This window comes from Euphorbia lathyris, chromosome 2 (genome assembly GCF_963576675.1).
Source record: "Euphorbia lathyris chromosome 2, ddEupLath1.1, whole genome shotgun sequence".
NCBI classification, from domain to species: Eukaryota; Viridiplantae; Streptophyta; class Magnoliopsida; order Malpighiales; family Euphorbiaceae; genus Euphorbia; species Euphorbia lathyris.
In genome coordinates this window covers 54,190,685-54,208,656 of record NC_088911.1, presented here as the reverse complement: position 1 = coordinate 54,208,656, position 17,972 = coordinate 54,190,685, and the positions used below count along the sequence as shown (strand labels likewise).

Here is a 17,972-nt window from a genome sequence, read left to right as displayed (position 1 = left end):
GATCATATCAAAACTTCCTTTGTCACTGATCAGGCCACATACTGTTTTAAAGTCATGCCTTTTGGATTAAAAAATGCAGGAGCGACGTATTAATGAATGATGAACAAAATCTTCGAAAGGAAGAAATGAGACAATTTCTCATTATATGTTGATGGCATGATCATTAAAAGCCCTTTTATGGAATGACACGCCAAAGATATTAAAGAGATCCTCTAGGTTCTTCAACAATACAATGTAAAGCTTAATCCTGAGAAATACACGTTTAGAGCCACCTCAGGGAAGTTCCTACATCATTAGCTAGAAAGGGGTGGGCCCAAATCCTGATAAAATAAAAAGGTAGTGTTATAGACAAAAGCTCCACAGAATGTCAGAGAAGTACAAAGGCTGAATGAGCGGATCATTTCCCTAGGGTGGTTCATATCATGTTTGGCCAGAAGATGTTTACCTTTCTATGAGATAATCAAGAAGTAGAAAACATTCGAGTGGACACCAGATTGTCAACAAGCTTTTAAGGGCATAAAACAATTCTTGGCTGAAGCCCCCTTAATGAGCAGACCTGTATTGGGAGAAGATTTATATCTATACATCTCTGTCACGGATAAAGCCATCTGCACAGTGGTTATCTGAGAAGAAGAAGGCTAATGATTCCCCATTTATTATATCAGCAAAGTGTTAAAAGATGCTGAGACCCGATATTCAAAGATGGACAAGATGACTCTTACAGTCGTAACTACCTCCATCCGTCTCTGACCTTATTTTCGGTCTCATACTATGATCATACAAACTGGCATCCTAATGCAAAAAATATTACAGACCCGGAAACATCAGGTAGATTGATTGAGTGGTCCATACGACTAGACGAGTTCGACATTCGATATGAGGGTAGATCCTCCCTCAAAAGTCAGGTATTAGCAGATTTCATCAATGAATTTACAGAGGAAATTCAATATTCGCCCAAAGCAAAAGAAGATGAGTGGACAATGTACATGGATGACACATCATATGTTGAAGGGGCGGGAATTCGTGTGGCTATCAAAGGACCATAATACATCAAAATTCATTACGCGGCAAAGCTCGCTTTCCTCGCCACCAACAATGCGGAAGAATATGAAGCAATGATACTAGGTATACATTTGCTAAAAAAATAACTCCAGAATGGATCATATAATTTATAGTGATTCACAGTTAATGGTAAATCAAATCACTAAAAATTAGGCAGTCAAAGATGAAACCCTACATCGGTATGTTAGAGAGGTTTGTCGTCTTATTTTCATTATAGAAGAAAAGGAAATGAAATAGGAAATGGTGCATGTACATCTCGGATCCAACACAGAGGCGGATCATTTGGCCAAAGCAGCCTCCACTTTAGATTAATGGAAGACCCTCACATGTCCATTCGAGGTAAGAAGGTAATAACACCCACAATGGAAGATTGGTTAACCTCCCTCCTCTAATATTTAGAAAAGGAGTCTTACTCGAAGACAAAGAAGAAGCAAGGAGACTAGTTGAGAAGGAAGTCCATTATGATGTTATAAATGAGTAATTGCACCGAAAATCATTCAGGCAACCTTGGTTGAAATGTATAACAATGGAAGAAGTTCATTACATGTTATATGAATTACATGAGGGCGTATGTGGAGTCCATGAAGCATCCGCCACCATCTTCAGAAAGGTCACACTATTGGGATATTATTGGCCAAATACGGAACACGATGCTTGAAAGATTATCGAAATCTGTTATAACTGCCAAATTCACGCTAATGACAGCCATAGACCTAAAGCCCTTCAACGGCCCATCCTAAAGGGATGGCCATTTTCAACCTGGGCGATTGATATAGTAGGGCCATTCCCAATAACCACAAAACACCGGAAGTTCGTGGTTGTTGATATAGATCATTTTACAAAATGGGTTGAAGCAGAAGTCGTATCTACTACTACTGCCCAGCAGATCATTGATTTCGTAATGGCGAGTATTATATCGCGATTTGGGATTCCGCACACTATCATCACTAACAATGGTACCCATTTTGATTGTGCTGAGTTCAAGAACTTCTGCGAAGGATGTGGCATTAAAAATAAATTGACATCTGTCTATTACCCCTAATCTAATGGGATGGCAAAAGTTACCAATCGGACCATAATTAAGGGAATAAAAAAGAGACTGGGTGATCAAAAGATAAATTGGGCGGACCAATTCAGCCATATCTTATGGGCCTATTTAACCTCCTCTAGAACTGCGACAGGAGAAACACCATTCGCCCTAAGCTGTCATCCATGTAGAGATCGGAGCACCCAATGATCGGATCTTGTACTACTATGAGGAACAAAATGAAACAAACCTATGACATAGGTTGGATAACTTGGAAGAAAGAAGAGAATGGCCCTACGTTCGCATGGCCGCATATAAGCAGCGGATCACCGCATATCATGATAAACCCGCCAAACAAATGGATCTAAATGAAGGAGATATGGTGTTGCAGAAAGTTGACAAAATATAGTTACCATAGGGAAAAGGCAAGCTAGGGGTCACGTGGGTAGACTCTTATTATATCCACCTGAAGATTGGACCCGCCACTTTTAAATTAGTTGAATTGGAGGGAAATAAGGTACCTCATACCGGGAACATTTAGAATCTCTGTAAATAGTGTCAGAAATAAAAATGTAAGAAGCCTGGAGCACTCTTTTTCCTTGGATAGGGTTTTTCCCACTAAGGTTTTAATAAGACTCCCGTGGAACATCTTCAATGTATCTGGATAATTATGTTGAATAAAGATTTCTTATGTTCTTTTATCAAAGTCATTGATTGTCAAAATATGAATATTTTGAACCTCTTTTAAAGGGGGAACTCCACTACTATTATCCGCGCAGTGGCCAATGGATTTCTCCCTCAAAGATAGGAAAAAATAAAAAAGCCTTAGATGGAGAATGAATGTTCTCCTCCAAGATAGGAAGAAATAAAAAGGCTTGAATGGCGAATGAACGTTTTCCTCAAAGATAGGAAAATTAAAAGCCTTGAATTGTGAATGAACGTTTTCCTCAAAGATAGGAAAACTAAAAGCCTGTTAAGGCAAACATTCTCAAAAGCATATTCAATAATGGGGATATAAGGCTGGCCACCTAAAACATATATCTCTCTATAAAAAAGCATACATTCGAAAAAGGAAAATGCAAAGTTAAAATTAAAAATATACATTCAACTTGAACAAAAATTGTTTACAAATATAACAAATTGTTCACAAGGGAAAAAGAAAACACTCCTATTCAGCAGGAGGAATTATGGTTGGTCTTCGACATGCACCAAATCGTACAATCGTCTATATGCCACTATTAGAGGAATGCATCCAACGAACTTTGCACATACATGGGTTAATTGTTACCATTCGTCAATCGATCCTAGAGAAATGGACTGGAACCAATCAAATGTTGGCCCTTTGAGAGTTGTTGAGAAGATTCTACATATGATTCATTCTTTGGTGTCACAAAAATCTATTAATTCTTTATATTGACGCGCATAGGCCTCTAGATTGCCCTCTCCTTTATATTGAGGTAGAGTATGGGCTTTGAATCATCGGCCTCTTTCATAACTTAAGACCTGTAGTGTGAAGGGTGAATCCCTATGCGAATGAGCTTGATTATTTTATGAGTACCCATATCTTGCCAAAGTGTCCAACACTCGCCTATCTACTTCCTTCTACATTCCTCTCATGGTAGCTGGCTGTGGATTAAAATAGTCGGATGTCCTATTCTCAAACCCACCAATAGGTTGTGTTCTAATTGTAAGGTTGTGTGATGGCGGATCCCTATTCTTGGATAATCGCAGTCTTGTGATTGGATCGAATTGCCATAACTCTCTTGGGTTCCCAAGAGTTCCCTTCAAAGGGGCCTTTCAGCAATCCTGGACTGATTAATCATTGATTCAACATTTTGAGATAATAAAGTATTCTCTATTCCTGGTGGCATAAACGAAGAAAAGTATGTTAGAGGATCCGAGAATCGCCCCCCTTTGAAGGATGGTAGGAGCACTGATGGTGAGATCCAAGGAACACATCTCCAAGTTGCATCGTTGTCGAAGGACGATTGTGTGTTGGGGCGGGTGCTATAACCCTTGCAACTAGATCCCCAAGGATGGCGATTATACAATCCCCCGATTCCTAGCTCATATGAGTCGCTACGACTGTTCCAACTTTGTGCATGAATGTACGCAGAGAGGCATCATGTAAGTTCTCTATCATGATGGGATCAGTAGCGTGAAATGGGGAAGGCATCCTATTTTGGGTAGTTGATACGATGGAACTCCCAGTGATGGGGATGGTTGAGATCCCAGTAGTAAGGATGGTTGAGGTTCCTCTAGTGATTGTATCAGTAATCCTAGTAGTAGGAAGAATTGGAAATCCATAAGATGTCACTTTTGTTCGTGGTGAAACTCTATAAAATTTAGAGCTCCACGCTCACCATACCAGCTGATACTTATGGAAGATAGCCTCGACCAGAGTTTGCCCTATGAGGTTCCATTAGGATCGGTATAAGAAACTCCGATGCCAAAATCAGTAATTTAGTTGGAGAATAATAAGAATGATAATAAGGATTCTTATAAGAGTAAGTGAACATACCTAGAATACCTCAGGATGGGGTATTTATATAGATTTTAGTAACCTTTTAAGCATTGATGAAGTAGTATTCGAACAGTCATGTCATTAATACTTCTTAATAGGAGGCGAGCCTTGGCGCAACGGTAAACGTTGTTGTCGTGTGACCAAGAGGTCACGGGTTCGAGTCTTAGGAGCGGCCTCTTGCCAAATAAATTGGCAGGGGAAGGCTTGCCCCTAGTACACCCTTGTGGTGGGACCCCTCCCCGGACCCTCGCTCAGCGGGGACGCGTACTCTTTAGCCGACTCTATATGGTGTCCTTGCACAACAATGAAAAACACACTCCATCCAGAATCGATTTTATATTTTTTTTTTTCTGAGAAATGACTTCATGATTTTTCAAATTTTTTTTTTGAAATATTCATGATCTTTCAATTAGCAAGATCTATATGACGATAGACAAAATTCTTCTGTTTTCCATAAAAGAAAATATGATACCACTCATGTAGGGAGATAAACCACAACTACTTATAAAGAAAGAAATAACAATAAACTAAAAATAAAGAAGAAACTACGAAATCTATTATAGTAAATAAATCAAAAAAAAATTTATTGAACTAACAAAAAAAATGAACTTATATTCTAACTAAAAACCGAAAGAAAACCAAAAAACGGATAGATTGAGCACATCATCCAATGTTACTATGTTAGCAACTAATATTATTAGTGAAAGGGATTCCATAGTGGCAATTAATAATTTTATACGTTGTATAGATCCTTGTATTGAAATTAACTTCAAATTCTTGAGATTATTAGTAAAAATTTGACTTGATCGATATGTGTTGACATTGAAAACTCCATTTTAAAGCATTTTAATGAGATTCGGAAAACCGAATACATGCGATATGATTGGAAGAAAAACAATGCAGAACACAGGGAAAGAAAACAGAAAAAAGACCGGTAAGTCCGTTAGAAGGTACAGCTATGAAACAGCGTGCGTGTTGAAACTTGTTTCATTTTGAAACAGTCACGTACCTATTATAGGCCACATTCCTCTCTCTCTCTTTTTCTTTTAATTCTTCAATCTAATCCTTCATTTCTTTTTTTCCCCTTTTCTTTTTCAATCTAAACCCTACCTTCTATATTCCTCTCTTTCTTCTTCTCTTCGGCCTTGGGGTTTTGATATTTCTTTTGTTACCCCTAGAGATAACTGATTAAAAAGCATAACTTTTTCTGGTTTCAACTTCTAAATCCTGTAAGTTGTTAAGTTTTGAAAAAAAACTAAGAAAATGGAATCAAGCAATGGTAAGGAAGCTGAAGGGGGTCTGGAAGCTACAGAAGGCAGTATCCATGAAGTAAGTTCAATCTCTGATGCCAAAGAAAAGAACTCGATTTCAAAGTTGAAGGAAGGAGGTAGTAATAGCAGTAGACAAATATATTTTAGAGCAGATATGGTTGATTTCAAAAGTTGGGATATCCAGCTAGAGAAACACTTGAGCCGTGCTTGGTCAAGGGACAGAGATGTACAGACAAGAAGAGAAGAATGGGAGATTGATTTGAGCAAACTAGATTTAAGATATCTGATAGCTCAGGGTACTTATGGGACTGTGTATAGAGGCAATTATGATAGCCAAGACGTTGCTGGTATGCATTTCTTTTAAATTATTTGCTCAACTCAATGTGTGAAATTGCAAATTCTTCTGTTGTTCAATCTATTTCATTTATGCATATTTAAAAGGATGCCCTTGAAGAGATACTTCAAGGGCTTTTATGGTGTTACTGTGGAGGAATTTAATGGAGTAATTAAAGAGTCATGTTTAAAAATCCTTTGAATCTGTGTACACATGTGCAAAAGCTTGTTCAGATACTTTACCATCTATTCTGTTGTAATCCCCCAAAAGCTTGTACAGATACTTTACCATCTATTCTGTTGTAATCCCCAAAAAACATCATATTGCTGGGTAGTACTGAATAATAGTTATTCTTCTTGATGATTCCTCAGTTCATATTGTTTTTTTTTAACATTTTAGTGAAGATATTTAACTGGGGAGAAGATGGTATTGCCACTGCTGCTGAAATTGTTTCTGTGCGGGCTTCGTTTCAACAAGAGGTTGCTGTTTGGCATAAGCTTGCCCATCCCAATGTTACCAAGGTACTGCTTCATCTATGCTTTATGCAGTTATTGACGATCATTCATGATTTATCTTCAACCTATTATTTATCAGACTTTAAGTTACAAGCTTTGTCAGCATATTTCAATGATATCTTAATATGTGGATAGTAATTGAAATCGTCTATTACAGTTCGTTGGAGCTTCAATGGGAACTTCCAATCTTAAAATGCCTTCGGACACTACAAAGGAAAATTATGATTCTCATCCTTCCAAGGCGTGCTGTGTTGTTCTTGAGTACCTTCCAGGTGGCACCCTAAAGAAATTTCTAATCAGAAATAGGAGAAAGAAAGTTGCCTTAAAGACTGTGATTCAACTTGCTTTGGACCTTGCAAGGGGGTATGTACAGATTTTCAGTTAACATATAGGTTCTGTGAATCTATCTTTATTAATAGTTTTTGTTTTGTTTGAATCACTTTTGCAGTTTGAGCTACCTTCATTCTAAAAAGATTGTACATCGTGATGTTAAGACAGAAAATATGTTGTTAGATGCTAATAGAACTTTGAAAATAGCTGATTTTGGAGTCGCTCGAGTTGAGGCTCAGAATCCAAGAGACATGACAGGGGAAACTGGTACTCTTGGATACATGGCCCCGGAGGTATCCCTTTGTTATTCTCCCTTTTTAGCTACAATTTCTCTGTTTGTCCAAATGATGGATAATAAAATTAACTGAATAACTTTTGTAGGTCCTTAATGGAAAGCCTTACAATAGGAAATGTGATGTGTACAGCTTTGGTATATGCTTATGGGAAATTTATTGCTGTGACATGCCTTATCCTGATCTTAGTTTTGCTGAAGTTTCATCTCAAGTTGTTCGACAGGTTTGTCTTTCCATATATTTGATCTCCATTATCCATTGCTTGTTTTACTGTGTGTACAATTTGAAACAATCTACATTGTAGTTCTTATTTTGTTTCTTGAGTCTTATATTGGGGTAGTCTTGAACTAAATTGAACCATTCTACAACGGCTCTTTAAGGTTGCAACAATTTGCTGCATATATTCTAGAGCCAAGGATTTGAAATGGTTAAAACCAAAGACTAAAAATCAAAATGGTGTCTTTAGGAAGTGAAGTTTGTTTCGCTTTAATGTTTTTGACATGTTTTTTCACAGAACCAGTGGCCGGGCGGGTACTAGTGTTTACATGGTTTGTGCAGGATTTAATCTATATACTGTAATCAAAGAACTTTTCTTTATCTTTGAAATTGCATTCTTCAATTATAGTTTCATTACTTGGCATCATTCCTATATTCCACAGGACATGCTTATCCATGTCCAGCCCTAACATAGTGGTATGTTGCCGATGAGAATCATATGAAAATGAGCATGTATTTTGACAGAATTTGCGGCCTGAAATTCCTAGATGTTGCCCGAATGCATTGGCGAACATCATGCGGAAATGTTGGGATGCAAATCCCGAAAAACGCCCTGAGATGGATGAGGTGGTGAGGCTGCTAGAAGCAATAGATACAAGCAAAGGAGGTGGCATGATACCTGAAGGCCAATCAACTGGCTGCTTCTGTTTCAGTTCAGTCCGTGGTCCTTAATGCTTTTAACTCTACTAAAGCAGTTCATTGCTAGAATTCAGTAGAGTAGATCATGATCACAGAACTGTGGCGCGTGCTGACTGACGAAGAAGATAATTTGGTTGCCGCGCCATTACTCTGAAATTGGAAAATTGCAGCATCCGTAGTTAATGATATAACATTGCTTGAGATTGTTTCAGCTCAATTTAGTAGCTGGTATTTGTAGAAAACAAAGTAAATTCAATTTGAGTATAAAGAGTGGAATGTATAATAGATGTATACTCACAATGGTTTTTCTGTTCTTTTTGAAAACCTCTGCAGAAGAGGGTGTGAATGTATAATAGATGTATACTCACAATGGTTTTTCTGTTCTTTTTGAAAACCTCTGCAGAAGAGGGTGTATATAAATTACAATATATTTATATGGTTTTGGGTTGTAACTTGGAAGAGTTGGGTTGTAACTTGGAAGAGTTGCTGTTACTTTGTCAAAGTGCAATTTCAAACTCAAATGTCACAAAATGTCAAAATGGTTTAAGGTGCAACATTATAAATACTGAACATATTAGGTGAAAATAAGTAATGAAATTAAAAAATTAGTTGATAATCTTAAAAAAATTTAAGTAAATATTATCAAATACATTTAAATTAAATAAATGCATAATATATGAATTTAAGTGATCTTTTTGTTATCACCTTATGTTTTTCCTAATGCCTATATTTTTTCACCAAATTCCAAATTTTAAATCATTTGACACCATTCACCGAGATCGGTTCGGTCCAATTTGAAAATCTGAAAATATTCAGAATTGTATCTAATGAGATTCAACAGTACAATTCGGTTCGATTCTAAAAAGAAAAGTCAAAAGTTTAATCCGCTTTTGGAATTTTTTATTCGGGTATTCAGCAAAGTTTAAGAATCTCCAATATATTTACTCAGTAACAGTGGAAATTTGAAAATTTAAGTCAACAGTATAATTCGGTTTGATCCTAAAGAAAAAGCTAACCGTTCAACTCAATTTTTGATATTTTTATTCGAATATTCAACCCTACCATTAGTACCAAATAATGACTAATTAAACTCAATCGGTACCGAATGAACTGTACCCTGGTTTTCTCATTAGAGATTACAGGGTGAATGTATCACAGTGAGTCATGGAGCACTATGCGAACTGTTTGATCTCAGCCTATCTGAGACTCTTACAATTCAGAAAGCCCTTTACTGGTTGAAGAATTCCTTTAGAGAACCTATGGAGATTCAATCTAACTTATTAAATCACCATGTGCATATTTTTTTGAGGTCATTTTGTTTTGTGTTAGTATCTTAAAAGAGCCGGACAATTGTTCAGTCTCTTATGTAAAACGTTCAGTGAATTCGACACCTCATCTCTTAATTAAGGCGGTCAATTCTCAGTCTATTCGTGGTGTTTGGGCATGTCCATCACCATATCTCAATGTTGTTCTTTCTTCTAATTCTAATAATTAAGAAGTGTTATATTAAAAAAAAATCAGTTGGTACCCACAACTTTCTTTTTAGTAGATAACGAATTATTTTTGGATTGAATTAAAGTTGATTTGCTAACTTAAAATGACAAAAAAAAAATTTAAAATTATTATAATATTCTCTTATACATTTCAACTTAATTAATAAAATTACAATTATTAATCTCTCATATTTTTATATGATAAAAACTTTTCTTTGGTTACAATGGAGGGGCTAACCCCAAGAAAACACCAAAAACAGACCGATCCTTAAAGACGGGTCATTCTGGGAAGCCCAGACCCATAAAAATCTCAAAAAAGAATGTCCTGGATGCTTACAGGAGGCACATCACACTCGTGAAGACCTAAACTCAAACTCCATGCGTAGTTTGCCATCCAATCAGCTATCATCTTTCCCTTCCCGTAGGATATGAACGAGCCGCACCTCCCAATCTCTGTCATATAGATCACGACACGCCATAATAAGTCAAGAAAAACGATGTCGTTGAACCACCTTATGACTAACAAGCCGAATTACTACCAAAAAGTCCATTTCGAATATTACCTTGCGGTAATGCCTAGCCCATACGTACTTGAAGTCAAAATACAAACTCCATAGTTCCAAGTGCTGCAGTGCAAAAACCAAAATTCACCGCCACACCTCCTAACCACTGACCATGCTCATGATTAATCCCTTGATTCAAAAATGATTTAACAATTATTTTGTTTTGAAAAAAAAAAATTGAACTAAATTGGATAAAACATCAGATAATTATCATGAAGTTGACTTTTATCTAAATTAGATTTTGGAAAATTCTGATTCAGGCAATCCAACTCTCATCAATCTCAACTCATGTCTCACCTATAAGTGTGACTTTTAATATTTTGAGAGGAAAAGGATTGAATTATTTAATCATATTTTAGGTCACTACTGCTATTTCCCGAAAGTTATAGGGTCAATCTTTAATTTCCATAATCTTTGTCCTGCTATAAATCGCAGTGTCCTTGTGATCTTGCCTGCTGCAGAAAACTGTAGATGTTGCAGTGCGATCCCACTGCGCTTATCCGCCGGCACTGAACTACCAAACAAATTATATACACTAAAATTAACTACACCAAATCAACTTCCAAATGGGACATTACGAAGCCGATAAGTCCACATTGATGACTGATTTCCTCAGTCACTCCGGCGGTGTTGCCATCATCGACGGTGGTCTAGCTACGGAGCTCGAACGACACGGCGCTGACCTTAACGATCCGCTTTGGAGTGCCAAGTGTCTCCTCATTTCTCCTCACCTCATCCGTACGGTACTACCTCTCTTTCTACTCGCCCATTTATGTGTATTATTGCATATTTGATTCTTTATTTGTGCTAATTTATTAGGTTTTCGCCGTAAATTGTTTTAGAAAGCGTGTGTTTAGACTTTGGATCTTCTTTTTTTTTTTTTTTTTTTTTTTGTTTGTTTGAAGATCAACATGTTAAAAAATGGTCAATGGAATATTATATTTGGAATATTAGATTGTTTTAGATTTTTTAACACTTAATATTGAGAGATATGATGAGCGATAGATGGTAAGGTAGAGAGCTCTTCTGATCATTTTTAGAAGAAACTCAGTTTCATCCAAAAGAATTGAGCAGGGTGACTTACGATCGTGCCGATATGGACCACCATGTCATTCAATATTGTGGTCCTGCCTTTTGCACGGGCATGGGGTTTGTGTATTTTGAATAACTTGTAAATATTTGTTTGCATTATGATGTCATACACTTAAGATAATACCAATATAATAACATAACTCCAGTAAAAGTCAAATGAATAGGATTCTCCCCATATCCTTGTGGATAGGAGTTTTTTTTTTATAGTGATTATGCTTGCATTTCTTGAATCAAGAATTATGTTCTTGAGTTAATAAGCGATTTCCATAGATGACATCTGAGTTCGTATTAATTCATTTTGTGCACATGGAATATTTAATTAATGGTTTATGGAGGGTATTTTAGGTAATCCCTCCTTTCCCCTATATATGCCTTTCCCTTTTTCTCATTTTCCTTTTATTTGCATTCCTTTTATTAATTGGAGCATAGATGATTTCAAACTCTATGCTAAGCCCTAGCCTTTATGTGTAGGTATATAGGCCCATGCATAAAACGTAGGTTGTTTCAATTATTTAATACATATAGTTTCATCACTATACCGAAAGAGATGTATCAAAATATTGAATAAATCAAAGCATAAATCGAAGCATGTTAATTTTGGCAGTGATTATAGAAGCATTTCAAAATTGAACTTGGACAAACTTGCAATTCTTATTGTTGGTGTAGAAATATTACATAAGGAATCATATCTAGGTTCTTTTTCCTGTCCTCGTTGGAGGGGATGAGATAGCACATCAATGTAATCAGTGAATATAATATACTGAGCTCGCACCAATTCACACATTTGTATTGAGTATGTTCCTCAAGTTGTTGGATGATTATATTATTTAGTATTAATATTGTAAATCAGGTTCAATAATTATATTTGTTCTTTCAGTAAGAGTTCTTGTTAGCTGAGTTACATAATTTCACAGGTTCACCTTGACTATCTAGAAGCTGGTGCTGATGTTATTATCACAGCATCTTATCAGGTACTAACAATGATCTTGCTCTCTTTCTATATATATGTGTGTGTGAAACCGACACCCAGCTTACCTGAATTTGGACAGGCCACCATTCAGGGGTTTGAGGCAAAGGGATTCTCTAGCAAAGAAAGTGAGGCGCTGCTTAAAAAAAGTGTCGAAATTGCCTGTGAAGCTAGGGATATTTATTATGGAAGATGTCAAACAGGAGCTTGTGATGATGATAGTGATGGTAGGGTTCTCAAATCCCGCAAAATTTTGGTTGCAGCTTCTGTTGGTAGCTATGGGGCTTATTTGGCTGATGGATCTGAGTACAGGTGAGTTAACCTGTAGCCCGTGACATTGTATAAGCCGCACTGTTATTTATATAACTAGAATGAACCACCATTTAAGTGTCATGCAGTTATATGCAGATATTTTATTCTACACGTTCTTTGGTTGATATATAATTGTTGCCCTTTATGTTCCTTACAAATCGATGGCATATTATTGCCAGGAAATTTTGTTTCTTTGCTTACTGTGTTGGCATTTTAACTGAGTTATGTACCATGATCTGAGGAGACAGCCTGAGTTAAGCTTGATTGTGGCAGACTGCTTGTTGGATATACCCTAGACATCTGTACTTATGGAATTTATATCTTTTTTTTTTCTTTTTTTCTTCTCAGTGGGGTCTATGGTGATGAAATTACCCTGGAAACCTTGAAAGATTTCCATCGCCGAAGGGTTCAAGTATTGGCAGAATCTGGTGCTGATCTTATAGCATTTGAAACTATTCCGAATAAGGTTGAAGCTCAGGTATTATTTCACTCCTTTTGATATTATATTGACTTATGTTGGACAGTCCTGCATTGTTTGGGTGAAAACTGAGAATTATAGGTGAAAGAAAGGGAAGGGAGAACAAACATGGGGACAAAAACTATGAAAAAAATGTGTTTCCTTATTCTTGTTTAGATAAGGTGAAAATGGGAGGAAGAGAAGGTGAGGAGAGCATAACTTTCTCTTAATTGACCCAATTGGAGTTGGTAGGTAAAAGAAAAATAAATTGTAGAAAAATAAAAGCTGCACTGTTTTTGGTGTATATAGAAACAACTAATATGACTCAGATTAGCATTTTGTAGGAATAATGTGTGTGGATATCTCCAGGAGAGTAAATTTTTTGGTTCTTAGGCTTAATGAAAGGACCTATTCATAACAAGCAAAATCATTTTGGTACAATATGCTGAAAGCAAGATGATTTTTTTCCTTCTATTCTCCCTCATTAGAGAGATTGGGTTTCATCGCCTGACCAGGATCACATCTATGTACTGCATTTTGTTCCATATTCGATATTGTCATAGCGCAAGGATCTTCATACCTTTAACCAATAATGGAAATCCATCATCATGGTTTGTACTTCACAAAAAATTAATTTTCCTCTCATTTTCACTCCTTCCCAGATGCCCCCTTCCAGGCTTCACTAACACTGGTTTGACTTATATTCACTTGGTACATTATCTTATGCACAGCCTGAAATCATCCAACATAGAAGGAAAAAGCATCTTGAGGCCCCTGATCGTTCTGGTTTTGGTGGATTGGGCCATATTTCAATACATCATATCCCTGATCATTTATTTTTTGTCACATTAAGCCCATGCTTGCCAGTTAGTTGTCAGTTAAAAATACTCATTTCATGGTTTCTGAAATTGTAATTCTATGAAGCACCGATACTTCTAAGAGGTTAACATACACGTATCGGATACTCCGGGGATATGGATACGCCAGGGATATGCGGGGATACGGCAAAACAAGTATCCCCTTTTTCTTTTTTCTTTTAATTATGGGGATACGTAGGGATACTTCGTGGATACGTTTCAGAATTAATTAGGTAAAATTTAGGTTTTTTTTTTTTTAAATAACTTACAAAAATACGGGTTAATATAAAAAAAAAATATCAAACCAGCCCGAACCCACCCTTTTATTTGCAAATAAATAAATGAATAACTAAAAGTTAATCATTATTAAATGTTTGTAGATGAAGATCGTGAAAATGTCTTAGAATAGTCTTTAGACTTGGTAGTTTAAATAGTTTGAAGTATTAAATGCTCTTTTTTATGAATGAATGACTTATTAGTTATTACGAGTGTTATTTATGGCTTTTATGATGCCTTGTGAATGTGATTTATGGTTTTGTATTTTATATATATATATATATATATATATTTGCGTATCCTCGCCGTACCCATGTTTCATATTTTAAAAAATGCCATTTGCCATACCCGTACCTGTGTCGGTGCTTCATAGTGTATTTTTTACCATTCGAAATAAGGTTTTAAAAGTTTCTCTCTAGCCACATCACACACAAAAAAATTGCTTTTGAACTGTTAAAACTTTAAATTTCTAATGCAAATGAAATAAATAGCACTAAGTTTTATGTTCAATGCTGACTTTTCTGATCATCAAGGGCTTAATGTAACAAAACATAAAATAAAAGACATGGGCTTAATGTGTTCTTAAATGAAATATCAGGGGCTCAATCCACCAAAATCAGAATGAGGAGGGTCTCAACATGTTGTTTGCCAATGTAGAATTCAATTCTTTGATCATGGAAATGGAGTTGACATCATAAGAAGTTTTTGAAATAGAAATAAGTGGCTTTTGGTGTTGCAATGGTGGTAATTTCTTTTAGTTCTTATTTCTCACCTGAGTATCGTGTTCGTATAGGCTTATGTTGAACTCTTAGAGGAGGAAAACATAAAGATTCCAGCTTGGTTCTCCTTCAACTCAAAGGATGGTGTCAATGTGGTTAGTGGCGACTCCTTACACGAGTGCACCTCAATTGCTGAATCATGCAGGAAAGTGATTGCTGTTGGAATCAACTGCACGCCTCCTAGATTTATTCATGGATTAATATTATCTATGAAGAAGGTTCGGTTTCATTCCTTGTTTAGATGGTACTTGTAATTTGTGGGTTATATACTTCTTATCGTTGAATAGTTTCAACTTCCAAGTGGATGAAAAAATTGGGAGCAATCATATATGCATGTTTGATGAAACTGTCAATAAATGTTTTTGTTAATGCAATTACACATCACTTCATTGTTGCATTGCAAATTTTAAACTATTTTCTGCAAAACCAAGTCGCAGGAAGTCTTTCTTGGTCAAAGTATTACCAGTCATGTATATGTTACAAATATATAGTGCCAAAATTTGTCAGATTATTCAATATAGACTAGAAACTGTAGATCTTTGGATCAATTGTTTTAGGAATTAAAAAAGATGACTACTTCACCATGCATGAAGCCTGGTAATGCTTATATCTTGGATTACAACATGATTTTATGCTTTGTGTGGAGACATGATATGCTAGATGACTTGGGGACTCTTCTTTTTCGGTTATCAATTGCAATTATACAGCCACAGGATGTTGCCCTTTTGGTAATACTGTAAAGTTGTGATTTATTTTTGTTGATAACTTCAGTTGCATGTTTTGGAAGAATCAGTATGCTTCAGATATTCTACTTCCTGAGAAACTTACTAATTTTCTTGAATAATCTCACAGGTGACTACCAAACCGATACTTATATATCCAAACAGCGGTGAGAGTTATGATGGTGATCGAAAGGAGTGGGTGGTGAGTTGATTTTGTTTGGTTATTAGGGAAATAAGTAGAAAATGTTAACAACTTTATGTTTTGATCTTCAAACAAATTGCTAAAACGAAAAACAATATTCATTTGCCTGGCCATTGAGTATTTACTTGCATTTTCTTTCTTTTCACATCAATGCAGCCTCACAACTTGACAATGACAAGTGCCTTCTTTTTTATGGTATTGATGGTCAAATGTTCTACTTTTTGTGACAGCAAACTAATAATGATTCCTTTTGCAGCAAAATACTGGGGTATCAGATGATAATTTTGTTTCTTATGTAAGCAAATGGTGCGAGGATGGGGCTTCTCTTGTTGGAGGGTGTTGTAGAACAACTCCGAATACTATCAAAGCTATATACAATACTCTCTCCAATAGATCTCCTGTCCCAAATTTGTAGGGAACTTCCCATGGTTTTGCATGGAGAGAGCAGAATGTAACAATTCAAAAGAGGTGGCTCAAAGGCATAGTGGTCTAGATGGTCTGTTTTTTGTACTTATGATACCAAATGCAGAGCCTGCAATAGCCTTCAGTGTCTGAGTTGATGTTTTATTCAGTTGGGTTAGTTTCTTTCCTAAGCAGCTCTTTGGGAGGATCTTCACTGGCTTACAGATGATGGATATGGTGGCAAGATAGGTGTTAGGAGTTCAAGGTCACATTTGCGAGCCGCAAGGGCTGCTCGTTCCTTTTGCTGTTACCTTGTGCTGAAAATATGAGTTCCAAGTCAACGAACTTGCTTATTTACTATCTAACAATTGCTTAGAACCTGTTTTTTTTTTATCTCAAAATTTACATTTGCAATCCAAGATCATTCATTATCCATTGTTGCTATTTTATTTATTAATTCAGGAAGTAGTAAATTTGCCTATTACAGCAATAACTGGAAGGTGAGTAATTAAAATCTCTTTGACATGCATATGGAAGAAGAGCAGGAATAAGCAAACTTGAATAAAGATTGTAATGTAAAAACTCATATTTCTCCCAATTATTACATGATATGGCTTTGAGTAGTTATCATGTATCAAAGCTGGAGTAGATACCACTTTCTCTGAGCAGACGTTTCTCTTCTTCAACATAATTCTTCCCCCTACTCGCCTGACCAAGATCTCGCTTCCTCTTCTCCTTCTGCGAGAAAGATGCACTTTTCTTCTCTTTGGCAGTTTGCACATTTGCAAGCAGTTCTCCATCCAATAATGCAGCTTTGGTTTTTTGTCGGTCTTGGTAAGTTTCTTCAACCTCTTTCACCTCCCGATGATCTTTGCCACTAGACCATGTCCAATCTTCTTTTACCTCCTCTTTTGGTTGCGGAACACTCAGAACCGACAACCCGCCTCTATAGCCATGTCGCTTTAATGCATCAAAGTCCACAGCACTCTTCCGCTTCCCAACCTTGCCTATAACATACACAGATATATGAAAAAAGAAAACAGTAACTAAAGCTAATGCACCACATGAAAAAAACTCAAAAAGATGTATATACTGTCTCGATTGATTGCGTTTTACTCACCTAATTCAATCAGTAAATCAAACAGTTTCAAAGCTCCCTAACAGGCAATAACGTAACTACTGCATTTATTTGTACATTGTATACTGATAACAAAATCAACAGAATACCTTCAGATTTTTTTCCTTTGGTTTTCTGGCTAGCTTTCGACTCACCTCCTTTCGTCTTATCCGCATCAGTATCCGAATGAGATAAAGAAGATTCATCAGAGGATGAATCATCATCTTCATCGCTCCACGAAATTGGCCTCTTCATGGCTAAAATTAATAACTCTGAAGCTATCAAAAGCACTCAATTAGCTATTAGGATTAACAACCACAAACCAGAAAGACACACAGACAGAGCAAGAAGAACCAGGGTTTTCTATTTGGAAAGGAATGGCCGAACGGAGGCCCCTGCAATCGATAGGTTGAAGATGAGCATTTAATATTTTATTTTATTTTTTATTTTTTTAGTGAAACG

The 17,972-nt window shown here is 36.3% G+C and overlaps 3 protein-coding genes across 3 annotated transcripts; 2 read left to right on the top strand and 1 right to left on the bottom strand.

The window, feature by feature from the left end:
- The first annotated feature begins 5,622 nt into the window (after positions 1-5,622).
- On the top strand, positions 5,623-8,650 carry LOC136218244 (serine/threonine-protein kinase 52-like). Its single transcript, XM_066005034.1, has 6 exons — positions 5,623-6,231; positions 6,618-6,739; positions 6,891-7,096; positions 7,182-7,356; positions 7,445-7,579; positions 8,098-8,650. The coding sequence occupies exons 1-6, from the start codon at positions 5,877-5,879 to the stop codon at positions 8,302-8,304; spliced, it is 1,200 nt and encodes a 399-aa protein (XP_065861106.1). The 5' UTR covers positions 5,623-5,876; the 3' UTR covers positions 8,305-8,650.
- A 1,982-nt stretch (positions 8,651-10,632) lies between these two features.
- LOC136218245 (homocysteine S-methyltransferase 2) lies at positions 10,633-16,826 on the top strand. The gene is made up of 7 exons (XM_066005035.1): positions 10,633-11,070; positions 12,334-12,390; positions 12,469-12,698; positions 13,047-13,176; positions 15,082-15,285; positions 15,920-15,991; positions 16,248-16,826. The coding sequence occupies exons 1-7, from the start codon at positions 10,894-10,896 to the stop codon at positions 16,404-16,406; spliced, it is 1,029 nt and encodes a 342-aa protein (XP_065861107.1). The 5' UTR covers positions 10,633-10,893; the 3' UTR covers positions 16,407-16,826.
- On the bottom strand, positions 16,818-17,900 carry LOC136218247 (uncharacterized). The gene is made up of 2 exons (XM_066005037.1): positions 17,621-17,900; positions 16,818-17,400 (listed from the first exon to the last, which is right to left on the bottom strand). Exons 1-2 carry the CDS (start codon positions 17,763-17,765, stop codon positions 17,021-17,023), a joined length of 525 nt encoding a protein of 174 aa, XP_065861109.1. The 5' UTR covers positions 17,766-17,900; the 3' UTR covers positions 16,818-17,020.
- Between the last annotated feature and the right edge of the window lie 72 nt (positions 17,901-17,972).

Coding starts and splice junctions, on each gene's coding strand:
- LOC136218244 (XM_066005034.1), top strand. CDS start 5,877: ATGGAATCAAGCAATGGTAAGGAAGCTGAAGGGGGTCTGGAAGCTACA. Junction 6,232..6,617: donor TGATAGCCAAGACGTTGCTG/GTATGCATTTCT, acceptor TTAACATTTTAG/TGAAGATATTTAACTGGGGA. Junction 7,357..7,444: donor TTGGATACATGGCCCCGGAG/GTATCCCTTTGT, acceptor TAACTTTTGTAG/GTCCTTAATGGAAAGCCTTA.
- LOC136218247 (XM_066005037.1), bottom strand. CDS start 17,765: ATGAAGAGGCCAATTTCGTGGAGCGATGAAGATGATGATTCATCCTCT. Junction 17,401..17,620: donor CAAAGGAAAAAAATCTGAAG/GTATTCTGTTGA, acceptor TGTATGTTATAG/GCAAGGTTGGGAAGCGGAAG.
- LOC136218245 (XM_066005035.1), top strand. CDS start 10,894: ATGGGACATTACGAAGCCGATAAGTCCACATTGATGACTGATTTCCTC. Junction 12,391..12,468: donor TTATCACAGCATCTTATCAG/GTACTAACAATG, acceptor GAATTTGGACAG/GCCACCATTCAGGGGTTTGA. Junction 13,177..15,081: donor CGAATAAGGTTGAAGCTCAG/GTATTATTTCAC, acceptor GTGTTCGTATAG/GCTTATGTTGAACTCTTAGA.